The sequence below is a fragment of the Oncorhynchus mykiss genome, chromosome 23 (assembly GCF_013265735.2).
Source record: "Oncorhynchus mykiss isolate Arlee chromosome 23, USDA_OmykA_1.1, whole genome shotgun sequence".
NCBI lineage: Eukaryota > Metazoa > Chordata > Actinopteri > Salmoniformes > Salmonidae > Oncorhynchus > Oncorhynchus mykiss.
The window spans coordinates 49,523,945-49,545,090 of NC_048587.1; the positions used below are offsets into that span (position 1 = coordinate 49,523,945).

At 42.3% G+C, this 21,146-nt stretch overlaps 1 protein-coding gene across 4 annotated transcripts; it reads left to right on the forward strand.

Moving 5' to 3' along the window:
* Positions 1-36: 36 nt before the first annotated feature.
* LOC110502927 (cytochrome b-c1 complex subunit 2, mitochondrial) lies at positions 37-8,365 on the forward strand. Of its 4 annotated transcripts, none has more exons than XR_002470396.2 (14): positions 37-271; positions 1,253-1,354; positions 1,714-1,863; positions 1,975-2,039; positions 2,207-2,263; positions 4,011-4,135; positions 4,287-4,384; positions 4,559-4,616; positions 4,737-4,832; positions 4,977-5,176; positions 5,333-5,417; positions 5,666-5,739; positions 5,859-6,012; positions 7,969-8,365. XR_002470396.2 is itself a non-coding variant. In XM_021581277.2 (14 exons), the coding sequence occupies exons 1-14, from the start codon at positions 239-241 to the stop codon at positions 8,050-8,052; spliced, it is 1,356 nt and encodes a 451-aa protein (XP_021436952.1). In that variant the 5' UTR covers positions 37-238; the 3' UTR covers positions 8,053-8,365. The 4 variants fall into 4 exon arrangements, 3 of the variants coding, with proteins under 3 accessions (XP_021436952.1, XP_021436951.1, XP_036816613.1); XM_021581277.2 differs by lacking the exon at positions 1,253-1,354 and adding an exon at positions 1,136-1,216 and having other exon boundaries at positions 5,333-5,413; XM_021581276.2 differs by having other exon boundaries at positions 5,333-5,413.
* Positions 8,366-21,146: the final 12,781 nt, after the last annotated feature.

Genomic DNA, 21,146 nt, shown 5'->3' on the forward strand with positions numbered 1-21,146 from the left:
TGCATGTTGTACATTTTCACGAAATGTGGAAAAAAAATTGTAGAACCCTGCAGAACAGATAAAAAGTTGTTTACTATATTTTAAACGGTGTCCCCTTGGACGGTAGGTGGTGACGTGCATCAACAGCATTCGTTAGTGCACAAAAAAAATCGAGGAAAAATGTGGCGCGCTGGGAACTCTGGGTAGGACTTCCTAGGTCAGCCATATTTTATCGTCCTGGCTGAAGGATAGAGGGGCGATGAAGGGGATTCAGGGAATAAGTAAGCTGTCGGTAAGAAATCTGAATAGTTGACTATTCAGGAGACGGATTTTGGTTTCCGATAGTACTAAGAGATTGTATGGCTTGTTTGGCGAGAAAGGTGCCTGTTCTACAAGCTGTGTAATGATGGCACTAGCTAGCATGCTTGCGCGGTCGCCAGCTAACATTAGCACGACCCGTTAGATACATGGCCTGCTGATGTTGGATGAACCCAACCTCAACGTTTGGCAGTGGGTTAAAAGTTGTGGTTCTATATTAGAAGAAGAAGACATCTACTCTATCCCCGCTGTCAAAGTGTTGTCAAATTCGTCTATCGGTCTGACCAATCAAAAGCTCAGATCATGCAGAGGATAACGGACGTTGGATGTGTCGACAAGCCTTTTGATTCTCCATCTAAAGTCAAATGTAGTTCATAGACGATGGTCATGTGCCCTCGACCTTGCACTATAATGCAAATAGCTGGCACGCACTGTCTTGGGTTAATTCATCAGGACATAACGTTACAACCTCACAGCCAAGTTTATCCTTGCTCAAGCTTCATCCTGCTCCAACATGGTGCATAATTCTATTCTTTGATTTAGCACTTGCCATGACCCTCCTCCTCAGTCCTCCAAAACAAATGAGTGGCAGGGCTGCACCTTTGAATGGAAACATAACCTACAGAATGTGCCTTCTTATTCAACATTACAACATTTTAATATTATTATGCAGGTGTGCCCCCCATAAGGTCCATCCACGTCTGTCCAGCCAGCATTCAACCATCGTTCTCTGTCTATGATTCTTAATAATCTCATAGGTTCTCTCTATCCAGAGTCCAGACCCACCATAACACCCTAGTAGGATATGAAGTCACCTTGTATCTTTTCTGCATTACAGACAAGGCTTTACGCAGCCCAGGTGGCCCGTAAATTGGATGTCTCCGCGGAGCACGTAAAGTTTCAGCCGCAGGAGGTGCAGGTCAGTGGGTGTTGACATGTCTCTCTCTCCTCACAGAGACGCTTCTATGCAGCCACCCGAACAGAGCAGCCCTTGACTCAGCCTCTGTCGGGTATCAGGGTCTCCACAGGGGCTGCCCATTCATACCAGGATGTCCATGTATGTGGTGATTTAGGGGGTGGAGATTGTTTCCTCTGCCCAGCTCTATCTCCTGTGTGTTTACATAGACCTTTGTTCCTTTGAGATATTATATTCCACATAAAATATCTCTAGTGTTACAACCCCCCAGTCAAATTTCATGCTGATTACATTTTTAATAGTTGAAGTAAAACTAAGTAAAAAGGTTTTTGGGATTTGATGCTTTGCTTCCCACCCATTTGTTGCCTTGTATGTGGACATGCTATAACAGAAGTTGGAGCTAAAATATGTTATACTACACTGCTCTGTTAACATTTTCTGACATCTTAAATGCATAAAACACCACCAAGGTGTGATGCTAACTGATATTTCTCTTGCAGGTGACCAAACTGCCCAGCGGTCTGATGATAGCCTCGTTGGACAACTACTCCCCAGGTTCCAGGATCGGTGTGTTTGTGAAGGCTGGCTGTCGCTATGAGTCCCCAGAGAACCAGGGAGTCACCCACCTGCTCCGTCTGGCTGCCAACCTGGTACGCCTGGTTCTGGTTCATCAACATGATGTAGACAGGAGCTTCAATGTACTCAATACTGTGTAGGAACTAGTGATGTGGTTAATCCCAATCTCTGTTTCTCTTTTCTAGACTACCAAAGGTGCTTCAGCCTTCAGGATCTGTCGTGGTGTGGAGGCAGTGGGAGGCAGTCTAGGGTCAGTAGTCTTCAGAGCCTGTGAATGAGTGTTTACATCCTCATGAGCCAAAAGACAACTAGACATATCTTTGTTTTCTATTGTTTGGGATACTTAACATATTTTCTGACTGACTGTACCACTGCCATGGATGACATAGTGTTTATCTTTGTGTGTTTTCTATGCAGCGTGACGTCATCCAGAGAGAACATGATCTACTCGTTTGACTGTCTCAGAGACCACATGTAAGTGATGCTTGCTTAAAGCGTACCTCGGTATTATGGCTGGGACCATACTAGAGGTCGACCGATTATGATTTTTCAATACTGATTTATTGGAGGACCAAAAAGGCAGATGCAGAATAATCTGCCATTTTTTACATTTTTTTAATTATTATTATTATTTTTTTATATATTTGTAATAATGACAATTACAACAATACTGAATGAACACTTATTTTAACTTAATATAATACATCAATAAAATCAATTTAGCCTCAAGTAAATAATGAAACATGTTCAATTTGGTTTAAATAATGCAAAAACAAAGTGTTGGAGAAGAAAGTAAAAGTGCAATATGTGCTATGTAAGAAAGCTAATGTTTCAGTTCCTTGCTCAGAACATGAGAACATATGAAAGCTGGTGGTTTCTTTTAACATGAGTCTTCAATATTCCCAGGTAAGAAGTTTTAGGTTGTAGTTATTCTAGGAATTATAGGACTATTTCCCTCTATACCATTTGTATTTCATGAACCTTTGACTATTGGATGTTCTTATAGGCACTTTAATATTGCCAGTGTAACAGTATAGCTTCCATCCCTCTCCTCGCTCCTCCCTGGGCTCGAACCAGTAACACAACGACAACAGCCACCATCGAAGCAGCGTTGCCCATGCAGAGCAAGGGGAATAACTACTAGAAGACTCAGAGCGAGTGACGTTTGAAACCCTATTAGCGCGCACTAACTAGCTAGCCATTTCACTTCGGTTACACCAGCCTCATCTCGGGAGTTGATAGGCTTGAAGTCATAAACAGCGCAATGCTTGACGCACAACGAAGAGCTGCTGGCAAAATGCATGAAAGTGCTGTTTGAATGAATGTTTACGCGCCTGCTTCTGCCTACCACCGCTCAGTCAGATACTTAGATACTTGTATGCTCAGTCAGATTATATGCAACGCAGGACACGCTAGATAATATCTAGTAATATCATCAATCATGTGTAGTTAACTAGTGATTATGATTGATTGTTTTTTCTAAGAAAAGTTTCATGCCAGCTAGCAACTTACCTTGGCTTACTGCATTCGCGTAACAGTCTCCTTGTGGAGTGCAACCAGAGAGAGGCAGGTCATTATTGCGTTGGACTAGTTAACTGTAAGGTTGCAAGATTGGATCCCCCCGAGCTGACAAGGTGAAAATCTGTCGTTCTGCCCCTGAACAAGGCAGTTAACCCACCGTTCCTAGGCCATCATTGAAAATAAGAATGTGTTCTTAACTGACTTGCATAGTTAAATAAAGGTATTTAAAAAATCGGCGCCCAAAAATACCGATTTCCGATTGTTATGAAAACTTGAAATCGGCCCTAATTAATCGATCATTCCGATGAATCGGTCGACCTCGAGACTATACCAGTATCATGATACTCCCTAGTGTCGTGGCAGGGAAACAAAACACAGTGGATTTAACTTTTTTATGAAAACAGACCTAATGTTGGGAACAAATATCATTGTTGTCATCCAGAGTCACATGTATTTACTTTCCCAGCTATATCACATACAGCAGTTTTTTTTAACGACCAAAAAGTGTTTTTGTTCTTTTATATTCCGATACTGATATTGTCACAGCCCTACTATGCGTACACAAAGAATGACAGCAATTGATTCACCATATTCAGATCTATGTTTGTGTTCGCATAGTAGGGCTGTGACAATACCAGTATCGCAATATAAAATACCAAATAAATTGCTATCATTGTAATTTCTGCGTTGTCTAATGCAGTGACACGGTGATGGAGTATCTGATCAATGTGACCACAGCCCCAGAGTTCAGGCCGTGGGAGGTGTCGGACCTCACCCCCAGGGTCAAGATGGACAAGGCCCTAGCTGCGCAGACCCCCCAGATGGGTGAGAACACACACACTGGTTGTTTCAGTTTGATTATTTGAATGCGCTTTCTGTTAATATCGCTGGATAATAGTATAATGCTACATGTTAAAAGATTGCAAATTGTCACCATCACACTGCAGCTGAAGCATATTGTGGATCTGTTCCTCAGGTGTGATTGAGGGTCTACATGGAGCTGCTTACAAGAACGCCCTGTCCAACTCCCTCTACTGCCCAGACTACATGGTTAGCCAGGTCGATTCTGACCATGTAAGACACTCAACATCCTGGTCCTAGCATGTTCTACTGTACAGCACTATTAATTCGTTTGGGCTAATGCTATGGGTGTTCATCTTCCTCTCCAGATGAACATGCAGGGTTGTACTACTTCAGGAAGTGCTGCACTACGGTTGAATTTTTCATTAACCCTCTGTTTCTCTGCAGATGCACAATTTTATCCAGAACAATTTCACAAGTGCAAGAATGGCTCTGGTTGGGCTTGGTAAGTTTTTAATGTGTATTTCTAATAAAACACATTTTTAATCAAATGACTTGATGGCCATGTGTGTTAAGATCATTTTGAAAAGGAAATTGTGTTTTCATGTACATTCTATCTGTTCAGGTGTGGACCACAATGTTCTGAAGCAGGTGGGAGAGCAGTTCCTCAACATCCGCAGTGGGATGGGCACTGCTGGGACAAAGGCTCAGTACCGCGGTGGTAAGACCCTTATTCCAGAGGGGCTGAGATGACCACTATCTGCAAGAAGAGGGTTGGCTCCCCATGCATTAAATGTCATTTTCCTGGGAAATTTCCTGAATTCTAATGAGGTTTCTCCCTGCTTCCTTTCTTTTTTCTCTCTAGGCGAGGTGCGGGTGCAGAACGGGTCCAGCCTGGTGCACTCTGTGGTGGTGTCTGAGGGGGCAGCGGTGGGCACAGACGAGGCTATGGCCTTCTCTGTACTACAGCACGTCCTGGGGGCGGGGCCACACATCAAGAGAGGCTCTAACCCCACCTCCAAACTCTTCCAGGGCGTCGCTAAGGCTACTGCAGACCCCTTCGACGTGGGTGACATAATCAGCAGATCAGATTGTGTTTTTATAGCTGGGCATTCTACAAGAGGGGAATGCAGTATGTGGAGAAGTCTTTGGGTAGAAGAGTTTTGTGCAGAATAGATTTCTGTCATGCAGTCATTCTCCTCTGGTGTCCCCTCCTTTTAGGCCTCTGCTTTCAATTCCAACTACTCTGACTCTGGCCTGTTTGGAGTCTACACCATCTCCCAGTCTGCAGCAGCTGGTGACGTGAGTATGTTGTCTCTTACATTTCCACTGATAAGGTACATTGTATAAGAATTGATGAAGATTAATTGATCCTCTTCACAACAGCTTTTTGAAGCCGTTACTAATTAGTCCTATGCACCCTGTGAGGGATAGTTGCTTTTACATAGAATGGAATGGAAGATCATTAATTTAGGATGAGGAAAGATCATAATGAAGATGAACTTTGACCTCCCATTGATTAATCGATTGACTTATCCCTGTCCTCCTATCCAGGTGATCAAGGCAGCTATTAGCCAGGTGAAGGCTGTTACAGGAGGAGTCTCAGAAGCTGACCTGACCCGCGCCAAGTAAGCTAACACACAGACTTAGAAACTTGAATATAGAATTTGAGTAGATAAAATCAAGAAAAGTATTGCAATGGAAGGGACTTTGAAGAGGTTGACTTAAGGTGTATCTGTTTTTGTAGGACCCAGCTGAAGGCTGAGTACCTGATGTCGTTGGAGAGCTCAGAGGGTTTGTTAGACGCCATGGGTTCACAGGCTCTGTCCGGAGGCGTCTACCACTCCCCCGAGGCCATCGCACAGAAGATCGACTCCGTCTCCGCAACTGATGTCGCCAACGTAAGTTTATTCACTTTGGGGCGAATATTATCTTCCGCTGAAGTTGAATTTTCACTTACTCATGTATTGATGTCAATTGAAGACTAAGTGAAAATTCAAGTGGAAGTTCATATACACTGCTCAAAAAAATAAAGGGAACACTAAAATAACACATCCTAGATCTGAATGAATGAAATATTCTTATTGAAAACTTTTTTCTTTACATAGTTGAATGTGCTGACAACAAAATCACACAAATTATCAATGGAAATCAAATGTATCAACCCATGGAGATCTGAATTTGAAGTCACACTCAAAGTTAAAGTGGAAAATCACACTACAGGCTGATCCAACTTTGATGTAATGTCCTTAAAACAAGTCAAAATGAGGCTCAGTAGTGTGTGTGTGTGTGTGTGTGTGTGTGGCCTCCACATGCCTGTATGACCTCCCCTACAACGCCTGGGCATGCTCCTGATGAGGTGGCGGATGGTCTCCTGGGGGGTCTCCTCCCAGACCTGGACTAAAGCATCCGCCAACTCCTGGACAGTCTGTGGTGCAACTTGGCGTTGGTGGATGGAGCGAGACATGATGTCCCAGATGTGCTCAATTGGATTCAGGTCTGGGGAACGGGCGGGCCAGTCCATAGCATCAATGCCTTCCTCTTGCATGAACTTCTGACACACTCCAGCCACATGAGGTCTAGCGTTGTCTTGCATTAGGAGGAACACAGGGCCAACCGCACTAGCATATGGTCTCACAAGGGATCTGAGGATCTCATCTCGGTACCTAATGGCAGTCAGGCTACCTCTGGCGAGTACATGGAGGGCTGTGCGGCCCCCCAAAGAAATGCCACCCCACACCATGACTGACCCACCGCCAAACCGGTCATGCTGGAGGATGTTGCAGGCAGCAGAACGTTCTCCACGGCGTCTCCAGACTCTGTCATGTCTGTCACATGTGCTCAGTGCGAACCTGCTTTCATCTGTGAAGAGCACAGGGCGCCAGTGGCGAATTTGCCAATCTTGGTGTTCTCTGGCAAATGCCAAACGTCCTGCACGGTGTTGAGCTGTAAGCACATCCACCACCTGTGGACGTCGGGCCCTCATACCACCCTCATGGAGCCTTTCTGACTGTTTGAGCAGACACATGCACATTTGTGGCCTGCTGGAGGTCATTTTGCAGGGCTCTGGCAGTGCTCCTCCTGCTCCTCCTTGCACAAAGGCGGAGGTAGCGGTCCTGCTGCTGGGTTGTTGCCCTCCTACGGCCTCCTCCACGTCTCCTGATGTACTGGCCTGTCTCCTGGTAGCGCCTCCATGCTCTGGACACTACGCTGACAGACACAGCAAACCTTCTTGCCACAGCTCGCATTGATGTGCCATCCTGGATGAGCTGCACTACCTGAGCCACTTGTGTGGGTTGTAGACTCCGTCTCATGCTACCACTAGAGTGAAAGCACCGCCAGCATTCAAAAGTGACCAAAACATCAGCCAGGAAGGATAGGAACTGAGAAGTGGTCTGTGGTCACCACCTGCAGAACCACTCCTTTATTTGGGGTGTCTTGCTAATTGCCTATAATTTCCACCTGTTGTCTATTCCATTTGCACAACAGCATGTGAAATGTATTGTCAGTGTTGCTTCCTAAGTGGACAGTTTGATTTCACAGAAGTGTGATTGACTTGGAGTTACATTGTGTTGTTTAAGTGTTCTCTTTATTTATTTGAGCAGTGTATTTCTATATTAGTCTTTGCTGCAGCTCACTCTTGACGTGTACAGCACATTAGGAGTGTTTTCCTTGTTTGTTAGTTTTTCTGGTTAGATGGTCCCGTGTGGCTCAGTTGATAGAGCATGGTGCTTGCAACACCAAGGTTCTTGGTTTGATTTCCAAGGGGGACCAGTACAGAAAAAGTATGAAAAATGTATAAGTCGCTGTGGATAAGAATGTCTACTAAATGTAATGTGTTTTCCTTGTTCTCTCAGGCTGCAAATAAGTTTGTTTCAGGCAAGAAGTCCATGGCTTCCAGTGGAAACCTCATCAAGACGCCCTTCGTTGACGAGATCTAAAGCCTTTCAACTGTATTTCACATGTGATATTAACTCCCAACAAAGCCCTCTGTCCATTCAAAACAAACAAACTGAAACAGTCATTATCCTAATTGTGTCATTGTTCTTTTGAGGAAGTTATGTTGTAATCACACCAACTGCCAATATTTATAGTTGTTGCCATTTTTACGTGGATCTTGAACTGTATAGCTCATGTAAATTAATGAATAAAGAATATCTACCGTAAAGGTGGAATAAGTAGTTTTTTACTCTTGTAAATAGACCTAATGTCTTACCAGGTGATAATAAATTAAACCTTTTGATCCATGAAAAAGTTTGGTACATTGTCCAATAGTGTGAAATTATATTTCTCCTAATCTGTTCATGTCGCTTTCATGAAAAAGTGTTTGATTACATCTGACCATGTTGAACAAAATAACATAGTTGATACGTTATTTGTTCCCGTAAATACAAGTGAATTGTAGCCAGTTGGCTAATGTATGTTTTCCAATGAGAAAAGATACTTTTAGTCATGATGTGGACACCTGCTCGTCGAACATCTCATTCCAAAACCATGGGCAATAATATGGAGTTGCGCCCCCCCCCCCCCCCCCCCCCCCCCCCATAACAACCTCCACTCTTCTGGGAAAGCTTTCCATTAGATGTTGGAACAATGCTACGGTGATTTTCTTCCATTCAGCCACACGAGCATTAGTAAGGTTGAGCACTGATGTTGGGCAATTAGGCCTGTCTCGAAGTCGGCGTTCCAATTCATCCCAAAAGGTGTAAGATGGGGTTGAGGTCAGGGCTCTGCATGCTAGTCAGGTTCTTCCACACCGATCTCAACAAACCATTTCTGTATGGACCTCGCTTTGTGCACAGGGGCTTTGTCATGCTGAAACAGGAAAGTGCCTTCTTTGAACTGATGGTGAAGCATGATTCATCACTCCAGAAAACGTGTTTCCACTGCTCCAAAGTCCAATGGCGGCAAGCTTTATACCACTCCAGGTATGCTTGTGCGGTTGCTTGGCCATGGAAACCCATTTCAAGAATCTCCCAACGAACAGTTATTGTGCCAACGTTGCTTCCAGAGGCAGTTTTGAACTCTAGTGAGTGTTACAACCGAGGACAGACACTTTTTACATGCTACGTGGTCCTGTTCTTTGAGCTTGTGTGGCTTACCACTGCGGCTGAGCCATTGTTGCTCCTAGACGTTTCCACTTCACAATAACAGCAGTTGACCGGGACAACTCTAGCAGAGCAGGGCAGAAATTTGAAGAACTGATTTGTTAGAAAGGTGGCATCCTATGATGGTGCCATGTTGAAAATCACTGAGCTCCTCAGTATGGCCATTCTACTGCCAATGTTTGTCTATGGCGATTACATGGCTGTGTGCTCCATTTTATACACCTGTCAGCAACGGGTGTGGCAGGAATAGCTGAATCCACTCATTTGAAGGAGTGTCCACATACTTTTGGAGGACAATACAGTGGCTCTATGTTAATGTATATATTTAATCATACCAGATTATTTTTTCAGTAGATTGAAGTTAATTTGGGTTATGGGTATACTTTATCAAGATGATCTTACAGATGATTTTACCATGACTATTAGCCTTTACATATGCTTAAATCAGTGATTTTGACTAAAACATTTCATTTGGTTATTTCAGAGGGAATTGGCAATGTATAGACCTTTAAACTCAATTAGTGTAATAACGTATATACTTAATGTCAGTCGTTTTGTTCAGTGTCTCTTGCACAAGTGTAGCCCTGGTTTATGTGAGTTTTACTAAATAGTTACAAGGGCAGAGCTGTTTTTATCAACGCATTGTACATAGCCACAGGTGTAAACCAGGTTCGCATGGGTATATTACGGCAGAAGTGCAGGTTTGTAGGCCTGGTTTGTATGAATGTTGCGACTTGAACACGAGGGTAAACCTGTTTTATGAGTTAAGCTTTATACCCATGAATTTACCTGCTTTATTTGAGTAATAAGATGTACCAGGCTAATACAAGTAATGGGTCTGAATGGATGTCAATTGTTCCATCAAATCCTTTCTGGCAGTGATGTGGTCAATGCACTAAACCCAGGTCCAGGTTGAGTCCCAAGTCACTTGGCAGTGCTAAAAGCTGTGGCCCAATAATCTTTGAAGCTATATTTAGTAAGGTAGAAAGCTAAGTAAGGCTAGACTGCTAATACAGCAGCTATGTAACATTTGCTCTTGTAGCTAGCATATTGAATCTTGCATGAGAGAAAGACTGTTGAGTCAGAGTCGAGTCACAAAAACCGTAACTTGAATAAGAGTTGTTACGAACCGGCTCATAGCCCGTAACAAAGAGGGAGACAACGCAAAGATAAAGAAATCAAACATATTTATTAAAGTAAACTATATCCAAGTAGAAATGTTGTGTGTAGTCAGCAGTGTAAGTGAGTGGATGCGTGCATAGATGGTGATAATGAGGGGTGTTGAGAGGTGCCAAAACAAACACAAAGAAGCCCCAAAATGCCACAACCAAAAACAGGAGTGTGTCTGCGTGGAGAGAGTCTCCTCAATGTATGGGGGAAAGGTGTATTTATCCCCGGGACACACCCAAGCCCAGGTTTGTCACATTTCACTGACCCTCCCGGCTACGCCTACCGACATCCTATTAAGGAAAACAAGAGCAAAGATAAATAATTTGGCAGACAGAGTGGGAGGGTCGTCACAGTGAAGTCCGAGTCCCTGACTCGAGTACTACAACACTGCTTTCTGGTAACAAGTTTGTGGTAGAAAAAAAGTGAATGAGCCTGAGGCAAATGAGTGATAGCACTGTTCCATGATTTGATCTGTGAATTGGTTAAGGCACACAGGTCAGATGTCACAGGACTAAGACATGCAACTAACAAGGTTGGGTGTGCAAGGGATAGTTGGATATAGGTAAATGTTGGTGGCTTGGCAGAATACAGGCTTTGAAAAACTGGGTAACGGCTGAGATAGAACTGGAGTCTATGGGTAACAAATAGGGCTTTATAGGGCTAGGGTATGGGTGTAGTGGGACATTAGGGCTAGGATGTGGGTGTATTGGGACATTAGGGCTTGGATATGGGTGTATCAGGACTTGATTGTATCAATATTAGGGTATTGGAATGTGGGTGTTGGGGGTTAGGGCATTGGACTGGGGTGTGTGGGTAATTGGGTTTAGGTGTGTTGGTAAGTGGGCTGAGGTACATACACTACCTGTCAAAGTTTTAGAGCACCTACTCATTCAAGGGTTGTTCTTTATTTTTACTATTTTCTACATTGTAGAATAATAGTAAAGACATCAAAACTTTGAAATAACACATATGGAATCATGCAGTAACCAAAAAAGTGTTAATCAAATCAAAATATATTTTATATTTGAGATTCTTCAAATAGCCACCCTTTGCCTTGATGACAGCTTTGCACACTCTTGGCATTCTTTCAACCAGCTTCACCTGAAATGCTTTTCCAACAGTCTCGAAGGAGTTCCCACATTTGATGAGCACTTGTTGACTGCTTTTCCTTCACTCTGCGGTCCGACTCATCCCAAACCATCTCAAGTTTGTTGAGGTCGGGGGATTGTGGAGGTCAGGTCATCTGACGCAGCACTCCATCACTCTCCTTCTTTGTAAAATAGCCCTTGCACTGCCTGGATGTGTGTTAGGTCATTGTCCTAAATGATAGTCCCACTAAGCGCAAACCAGATGGGATGGTGTATCGCTGCAGAATGCTGGGGTAGCCATGCTGGTTAAGCTTGCCTTGAATTCTAAATCAATCACAGACAGTGTCACCAGCAAAGCACCCTGACACCATAACACCTCCTCCTCCATGCTTTACGGTGGGCAAAACACATGTGGAGATAATCTGTTCATCACACCACTTCTCACAAAGACACGGCGGTTGGAACCAAAAATCTCAAATTTGGACTCCAGACCAAAGGTCTAATTTCCATTGCTCGTGTTTCTTGGCCCAAGCAAGTCTCTTCATCTTATTGGTGTCCTTTAGTAGTGGTTTCTTTGCAGCAATTTGACCATGAAGGCCTGATTCAAGCAGTATCCTCTGAACAGTAGATGTTGAGATGTGTCTGTTACTTGAACTCTGTGAAGCATTTATTTGGGCTGCAATGTCTGTGGCTGGTAACTCTAATGAACTTATCCTTTGCAGCAGAGGTAACTCTGGGTCTTCGATTCCTGTGGCGGTCCTCATGAGAGCCAGTTTCATCATAGCGCTTTATGGTTTTTGCGACTGCACTTGAAGAAACTGTCAAAGTTCTTCACATTTTCTTTATTGACTGACCTTCATGTCTTAAAGTAATGATGGACTGTCATTTCTCTTTGCTTATTTGAGCTGTTCTTGCCATAATATGGACTTGGTATTTTACCAAATAGGGCTATCTTCTGTATACCCCCCTACCAGACACAACTGATTGGCTCAAACACATTAAGAAGGAAAGAAAATCCATTAATTAACTTTTAAGTAGGCACACCTGTAAATTGAAATGCATTCCAGGTGACTACCTCATGAAGCTGGTTGAGAGAATGCCAAGAGTGTGCAAAGCTGTCATCAAGGCAAAGGGTGGCTATTTGAAGAATCTCAAATATAAAATATATTTAGATTTGTTTAACACTTTTTTGGTTACTACATGATACCATATTTGTTATTTCATAGTTCTTATTTCAATGTAGAAAATAGTACAAATAAAGAAAACCCTTGAATGACTAGTGTTCTAAAACTTTTGACCGGTAGTGTACACTACATGATGTGGACACCTGCTCATTCCAAAATCCTTAACATTAATATGGAGTTGGTACCCCTTTGCTGCTATAACAGCCTCCACTCTCCTGGGAAGGCTTTCCACTAGATGTTGGAACATTAATGAGGGGACTTACTCCCATTCAGCCACAAGAGCATTAGTGAGGTCGGACACTGATGTTGGGCAATAAGGCCTGGCTCGCAGTCTGTGTTCCAATTCATCCCAAACGTGTTCAATGGGGTTGAGGTCAGGGATGTGTGCAGGCCAGTCATGTTCTTCCGCACCGATCTCCACAAACCATTTCTGTTTGGACCTCGCTTTGTGGACAAGGGTATTGTCATGCTGAAACAGTAAAGGGCCTTCCCTAAACTGTTGCCAGAAAGTTGGAACAGTGTCACAATACCAGTGCTTACAGTTGACCGAGGCAGCACTAGCAGGGCAAAAATTTGACGAACTGACTTGTTTGAAAGGTGGAATCCTATGACGGTGCCACGTTGAAAGTCACTGAGCTTTTCAGTAAGGCCATTCTATTGCCAATGTTTGTCTATGAAGATTGCATGGCTGTGTGCTCAATTTTATACACTTGTCAGCAACGGGTGTGGCTGAAATAGCCAAATCCACTAATTTGAAAGAGTGTCCACATACTTTTGTATATACAGTTGAAGTCAGAAGTTTACATACCCCTTAGTCAGTTAGGATCACCAGTTTATTTTAAGAATGCAAAATGTCAGAGTAATAGTAGAGAGATTGATTTATTTCACCTTTAATTTCTTTAAATTGTTTAACTTGGGTCAAACGTTTCAGGTAGCCTTCCACAATAAATTGGGTGAATTTTGGCCCATTCCTCCTGACAGAGCTGGTGTAACTGAGTCAGGTGTGTAGGCCTCCTTGCTCACACACGCATTTTCAGTTCTGCCCACAAATTTACAAATGGTATTGAGGTTAGAGCTTTGTGATGGCCACTTCAATACCTTGACTTTGTTGTCCTTAAGCCATTTTGCCACAAATTTGTAAGTATGTTTGGGGTCATTGTCCACTTGGAAGACCCATTTGCGACCAAGCTTTAACTGATGTCTTGAGATGCTGCTTCAATAAATCCACATAATTGTCCTTCCTCATGAAGCCATCTATTTTGTGAAGTGCACCAGTCCCTCCTGCAGCAAAGCACCCCCACAACATGATGCTGCCATCATCCCTGTGCTTCATGGTTGGGATGGTGTTCTTCAGCTTGCAAGCATCCCCCTTGTTCCTCCAAACATAACAATGGTCATTATGGTCAAACAGTTCTATTTTTGTTTCATCAGACCAGAGGACATTTCTCCAAAAAGTACAATCTTTGTCCCCATGTGCAGTTGCAAACTGTAGTCTGGCTTTTTTATGGCGGTTTTGGAGTAGTGGCTTCTTCCTTGCTGAGCGGCCTTTCAGGTTATGTCAATATAGGACTCGTTTTACTGTTTGAAATAGATACTTTCGTACCCGTTTCCTTCATTGCTGTTGTTCTGGGATTGATTTGCACTTTTCTCACCAAAGTGAGTTTATCTCTAGGAGACAGAACGCGCCTCCTTCCTGAGCGGTATGACGGCTGCGTGGTCCCATGGTGTTTATACTTGCATACTATTGTTTGTACAGATGAACGTGGTAATTTCAGGCGTCTGGAAATTGCTCCCAATGATGAACCAGCCTTGTGGAGGTCTACAAATTATTTTCTGAGGTCTTGTCTGATTTCTTTTGATTTTCCCATGATGTCAAGCAAAGAGGCACTGAGTTTGAAGGTAGGCCTTGAAATACATCCACAGGTACACCTCCAATTGACTCAAATTATGTCAATTAGCCTATCAGAAGCTTCTAAATCCGTGGCATCCTTTTCTGGAATTTTCCAAGCTGTTTAAAGGCACAGTCAACTTAGTGTATGTAAAATTCTGACTCACTGGAATTGTGATACAGTGAATTATAAGTGAAATAATCTGTCTGTAAACAATTGTTGAACAAATTACTTGTGTCATGCACAAAGTAGATGTACTAACCGACTTCCCAAAACTATAGTTTGTTAACAAGAAATTTGTGGAGTGGTTGAAAAACGAGTTTTAATGACTCCAACCTAAGTGTTTGTAAACTTCTGACTTCAACTGTATAGTGTACATACTGAGGCTGGGGAATAGGGGTAAATGATTGTTAATTGTATTACAGGCAGAGCAATGCTTGTTCCCATATGCCACAATTGTGACTGAAAATAAAACATACTTTTTTACATTCTGCTCACTCAAAAGGTTTGTTTCTTTAAATAATATGGATTACATGTAAGAGTCACTAATTGCAAATCATTTGCATAGTGGCATGTCTGGGAAAAAAGTCCATAGAGAATAAGAGCACCTCCTCCCAGCTGCCTACTGCACTGAGGCTAGGAAACACTGTCGCCATCGATAAATCCATGATAATCAAGAATTTCAATAAGCATTTCTCTACGGCTGGCCATGCTTTCATCCTGGTTACCCCAACCCCGTTCAACAGCTCTGCACTCCCCGCAGCTACTTCCCCAAGCCTCCCCAGCTTCTGCTTCACCCAAATCCAGATAGCAGATGTTCTGAAAGAACAACTAGCATCACTACAACTACAAATACCTAGGTGTCTGGTTAGACTGTAAGTTCTCATTCCAGACTCATATTAAGCATCTCCAATCCAAATATAAATCTAGAATCGGCTTCCTATTTCACAACAATGCCTCCTTCACTCACGCTGCCAAACATGCCCTCGTAAAACTGACTATGCTACCGATTCTTGACTTCGGCGAGGTAATTTACAAAATAGCCTCCAACACTCTACTCAGCAAACTGGATGTAGTCTATCACAGTGTCATCTGTTTTGTCACCAAAGTCCAATATACCACCCTCGCTACATATTCGTCGCCAGACCCACTGGCTCCAGGTCATCTATAAGTCTTTGCTAGGTAAAGCTCCGCCTTTTCTCAGCTCACTGGTCACCATAACAACACCCACCCGTAGCACGCAGTCCAGCAGGTGCATCTCAATGGTCATCCCCAAAGCCAACACCTACTTTGGCCGCCTTTCCTTCCAGTTCTCTGCTGCCAATCACTGGAACGAATTGCAAAAATCGCTGAAGTTTGAGACTTATTTCTCCCTCACTAACTTTAAGCATCAGCTATCTGAGCAGCTTACCGATAACTGCAGCTGTACACAGCCCATCTGTAAATAGCCCATCCAACTACCTACCTCATCCACATATTGTTTTTATTTACTTTTTTTGCACACCAGTATTTCTACTTGCACATCATCATCTGCACATCTATTCCTCCAGGGTTAATTTGCTAAATTGTAATTACTTCGCTACTATGGCCTAACCTCCTTACTCCATTAGCACACATTGCATATTGAGTTTTTGTGCTATTGTGTTATAGACTGTATTTTTGTTTATCCCATGTGTAATTCTGTTTTGTTGTTTACTGTCGCACTGCTTTGCTTTATCTTGGCCAGGTCGCAGTTGTAAATGAGAACTTGTTCTCAACTGGCCTACCTGGTTAAATAATGGTGAAATATACAGTGCCTTGCGAAAGTATTCGGCCCCCTTGAACTTTGCGACCTTTTGCCACATTTCAGGCTTCAAACATAAAGATATAAAACTGTATTTTTTTGTGAAGAATCAACAACAGGTGGGACACAATCATGAACTGGAACGACATTTATTGGATATTTCAAACTTTGTTAACAATTCAAAAAATTATTCAGCCCCTTTACTTTCAGTGCAGCAAACTCTCTCCAGAAGTTCAGTGAGGATCTCTGAATGATCCAATGTTGACCTAAATGACTAATGATGATAAATACAATCCACCTGTGTGTAATCAAGTCTCCGTATGAATGCACCTGCACTGTGATAGTCTCAGAGGTCCGTCAAAAGCGCAGAGAGCATCATGAAGAACAAGGAACACACCAGGCAGGTCCGAGATACTGTTGTGAAGACGTTTAAAGCCGGATTTGGATACAAAAAGATTTCCCAAGCTTTATACATCCCAAGGAGCACTGTGCAAACGATAATATTGAAATGGAAGGAGTATCAGACCACTGCAAATCTACCAAGACCTGGCCGTCCCTCTAAACTTTCAGCTCATACAAGGAGAAGACTGATCAGAGATGCAGCCAAGAGGCCCATGATCACTCTGGATGAACTGCAGAGATCTACAGCTGAGGTGGGAGACTCTGTCCATAGGACAACAATCAGTCGTATATTGCACAAATCTGGCCTTTATGGAAGAGTGGCAAGAAGAAAGCCATTTCTTAAAGATATCCATAAAAAGTGTCGTTTAAAGTTTGCCACAAGCCACCTGGGAGACACACCAAACATGTGGAAGAAGGTGCTCTGGTCAGATGAAACCAAAATTGAACTTTTTGGCAACAATGCAAAACGTTATGTTTGGCGTAAAAGCAACACAGCTCATCACCCTGAACACACCATGCCCACTGTCAAACATGGTGGTGGCAGCATCATGGTTTGGGCCTGCTTTTCTTCAGCAGGGACAGGGAAGATGGTTAAAATTGATGGGAAGATGGATGGAGCCAAATACAGGACCATTCTGGAAGAAAACCTGATGGAGTCTGCAAAAGACCTGAGACTGGGACCGAGATTTGTCTTCCAACAAGACAATGATCCAAAACATAAAGCAAAATCTACAATGGAATGGTTCAAAAATAAACATATCCAGGTGTTAGAATGGCCAAGTCAAAGTCCAGACCTGAATCCAATCGAGAATCTGTGGAAAGAACTGAAAACTGCTGTTCACAAATGCTCTCCATCCAACCTCACTGAGCTCGAGCTGTTTTGCAAGGAGGAATGGGAAAAAATGTCAGTCTCTCGATGTGCAAAACTGATAGAGACATACCCCAAGCGACTTACAGCTGTAATCGCAGCAAAAGGTGGCGCTACAAAGTATTAACTTAAGGGGGCTGAATAATTTTGCACGCCCAATTTTTCAGTTTTTGATTTGTTAAAAAAGTTTGAAATATCCAATAAATGTCGTTCCACTTCATGATTGTGTCCCACTCGTTGTTGATTCTTCACAAAAAAATACAGTTTTATATCTTTATGTTTGAAGCCTGAAATGTGGCAAAAGGTCGCAAAGTTCAAGGGGGCCGAATACTTTTGCAAGGCACTGTATATTTATTTTTTTAAACGCCAAATCCTGACTCTGCTATCAGCATGACTAGTGGCAATTTTAGCGTGTAATCTTGGTGGGTTGAAAATTGGTTGGATGCATGCCAGAAAACTACACAACACTAAACAATACATTAATTGCACTATAACGGTGACAAATGGTGCCCACAAACGGCCTACATAAAGCTGTCCCAAACATCTTACAACTGCTACACCTGGCTACCAGCGGAGCTTTGTCTGGCAGCGAAACAGTTCATTCAGCCTCATTTATTACCTTAAAAAACATAGCTGATATGGCTGACTTGCTTAAATAAATGGCGTTTCTAATGACATTTGAGATGTACAAACTATAGCATAAGGGGAAGACAAGCGGATAAGAGGCAATCCGTAATTTTATTAAGACATTAATGAGCGAGCTAATAGTCAATATAACTTTGTATAGTGAATATAATATATAGTCAATAGTCAATATAATAATTTGTTTAGCACTTTTGAAATATACAGCAACAGAATTCAGAACATGGGCCTTTCTTACAGTGTTCTCCCTGTACACCAAGTCAGAACCATAGGATAAATAAAGGGAGCATATAAGCAGACAATGAAAGCTCTTACAATATTCGATGATTACATTTCTCAAAAACAGGTTATAGGCTACATGTGCACCACCAAGTCAGAACAGTAGGTGAAATTTAGAGGGGTAAATAGACCAAATTATTAGGGTGAGGCACATGGGCTACTAACAGATTACTACAGAACATACACTTAGTATTACTTTCTTAGCTACAGTATTCATATCTCCCTGGCATATTACATAATTTATGCAGCAGCATACAATACATTTTTGGACCCACCTTGTTGTGCTATGCTCACTTGAACAGGAAGGTGGCTTGGCGGTCCTTCGTGGGCAAATTCTGTCATCAAAGTCTGGCATTCTCTGGATTTATGATGCTTTCAAAACAACTGGGAACAATGAAAAAAACAAGGTTGAATCATAATAATGTCATTGATCTTCAGGTCGTAGCTCTAGAAAGTAGCCGGAATTACAATTCCGAGTTGGAGGACCGTTCAAAATATATTTTCCTAGTCGTAGCTCGTTTATTCCCAACTTCCCAGTTGTCTTGAACTCACTGAAGTCAAGTTTTCACAGTTCCGAGTTAACAGTTGTTGTGACAGAGGCACAAATCATGCTTCATTGACAGCATGGCCAATGTTGAATGTTTATCATTTTAAACTTGGAAAAGAGCCCCTTAATCACAGATTTGGGACCACACAGCCACTCCACTGAATAGCAGGATAGTGATTGCTTTGCAATGCTTGCAGTTAGCCACTGTCACTGATTCCTTCCAAACCACTTGTCATGAAAGGGGAAAGGGGATACCTAGCCATGACTCTCCTGGTCGAGGATCCAAAACTATATCGTCCAAAAAAGTGAATATTGGAACAATATTTCTAAGATAGGAATGAGAAGAATGGTCAGTGGGGATCTAAAAAATAGTTATGTCATATTGCATTTCATTTTGTGATATTATTAAAAACTGTATTAACCAAATACTGTAACTTAGGAAGGAAACCCCCTTTGGCTGTTAAGTTTCCATCTAATATGATGTTAATACAATATGAAGAACGATTAAACTATTTTTATTAAGATAGGAATGTGATTTTAGTGTTCTAACGAGATCATAGTTTTCATGTCCCTTGCACATTAACTAAGCCACGCCCCGAATGAGGTTAGAAGAGCGTGTCATTGTGATGGAACCGCCCTTTCCGACCATTGCTTAAAAGGACTCACTAAGAGTTAACATTCAGACCAGCAGACGTGAAGCCGTGGCTACACGTTGAGTTGTTGGAAACTCTGAAACTCAACACGATGTGAAGAAAAACTCACTAGAGCAAAACATTGACAGTCTGCAGCTGTGCATGTAAACGGATCTAGATCATTGACTAAATACACAAGGTGGGGAGGAAGGAAATCCCATCTCAGACAATCACTGAGTATCTGTTCAATTTGACCAAAACTACGAAGAAGGACATTGTGAACTCTGGTGGACAACCAGAACCTTACACCCATCGAGCCATTCCCCATAGAAAGTTTGATTGGTTTCAACAGAGAGAGAACAGATAAAAACATCTACACATAAATACATTGCATTTCTTACCAAAATGGGCGGCGGCATGTGTGCAAAGTATATGGTTACTGTGAGCGTAGTTACTAAATGAACGATAAATGTTCCTTTCTCCCTATCTCTCTATTTTCCCCACCCCTTTCTCCATCTCTGTGTAATAAGCCGTCATATCTTGTCAGTCCACTAGGGACTTTTCTTTCAAGTAAATGTGTATGTGTAGTCTGTGTTATTATTTAGTTAGTTAGTAAATAAATAATTAAATAAATTTGTGTAGAACTGACTAATCAGAAAAGGCTGGGGTTCTTGCAGATTCAAGAAGTCTGTGACGTTCAGTATGAGACTGATATGAGGTAATGATTAATAAATTACTGTTATCAATATTCTTTTACATATCATCTTGAGTTTAGTTCGGGGGATAGTAACTCGTTAAACAACTTCTTCCGTGGTGCCACAAATTCAGAATGAGTTAATTGTTACATGATTAATTCAATCGAGTCACGTCACGACACACTCATTGTTGAATTTGCAACTTGTGTAATGTTTATGTCCAATGGCCGATGAGCACTGATATGTTTTTCATTATTTATCTTCATATGACACGGATTAAAAAGGATTTGCCAGTGGATGATGACTGCTAGCTCCGATTTTGAAAGTATGATGTTGACATGATCAGTTCAATCAAAGCTACTGTACATATAACGTGATTCAACGTAATTTTATCTGTGGCCAATGACCTTGAGCCTTTGTGGATGGGCACCTCTAATGTAATTCTATGGCAGCACCTTAGGGTGCTAGAATTTTCTAGCTCTCTCCTTAGACTTGGCGGTGACGTAGAGTCCCCATGAGTTGCGGAACACTGAACCAATCACTGTGCAACACTCGTATTTTCTGTTAGCTTGCCCCACCACCACAGAAAGCACTGAGCTAGGCTGAAACACCTGCATTTTGGCGCTGCCTTATTCAAGAAAACAAAAAAGAGACCATGTTTTTATGCAGCTTTATTAACTCTGTCGTGTCTTTGGCTATGCCGGATTAAGTTATATGACATGCTATTCTATCAAATAATTAACCTGAT

Coding starts and splice junctions, on each gene's coding strand:
- LOC110502927 (XM_021581276.2), top strand. CDS start 239: ATGAAGGGGATTCAGGGAATAAGTAAGCTGTCG. Junction 2,264..4,010: donor GACTGTCTCAGAGACCACAT/GTAAGTGATGCT, acceptor TGTCTAATGCAG/TGACACGGTGATGGAGTATC. Junction 4,617..4,736: donor AATGGCTCTGGTTGGGCTTG/GTAAGTTTTTAA, acceptor CTATCTGTTCAG/GTGTGGACCACAATGTTCTG.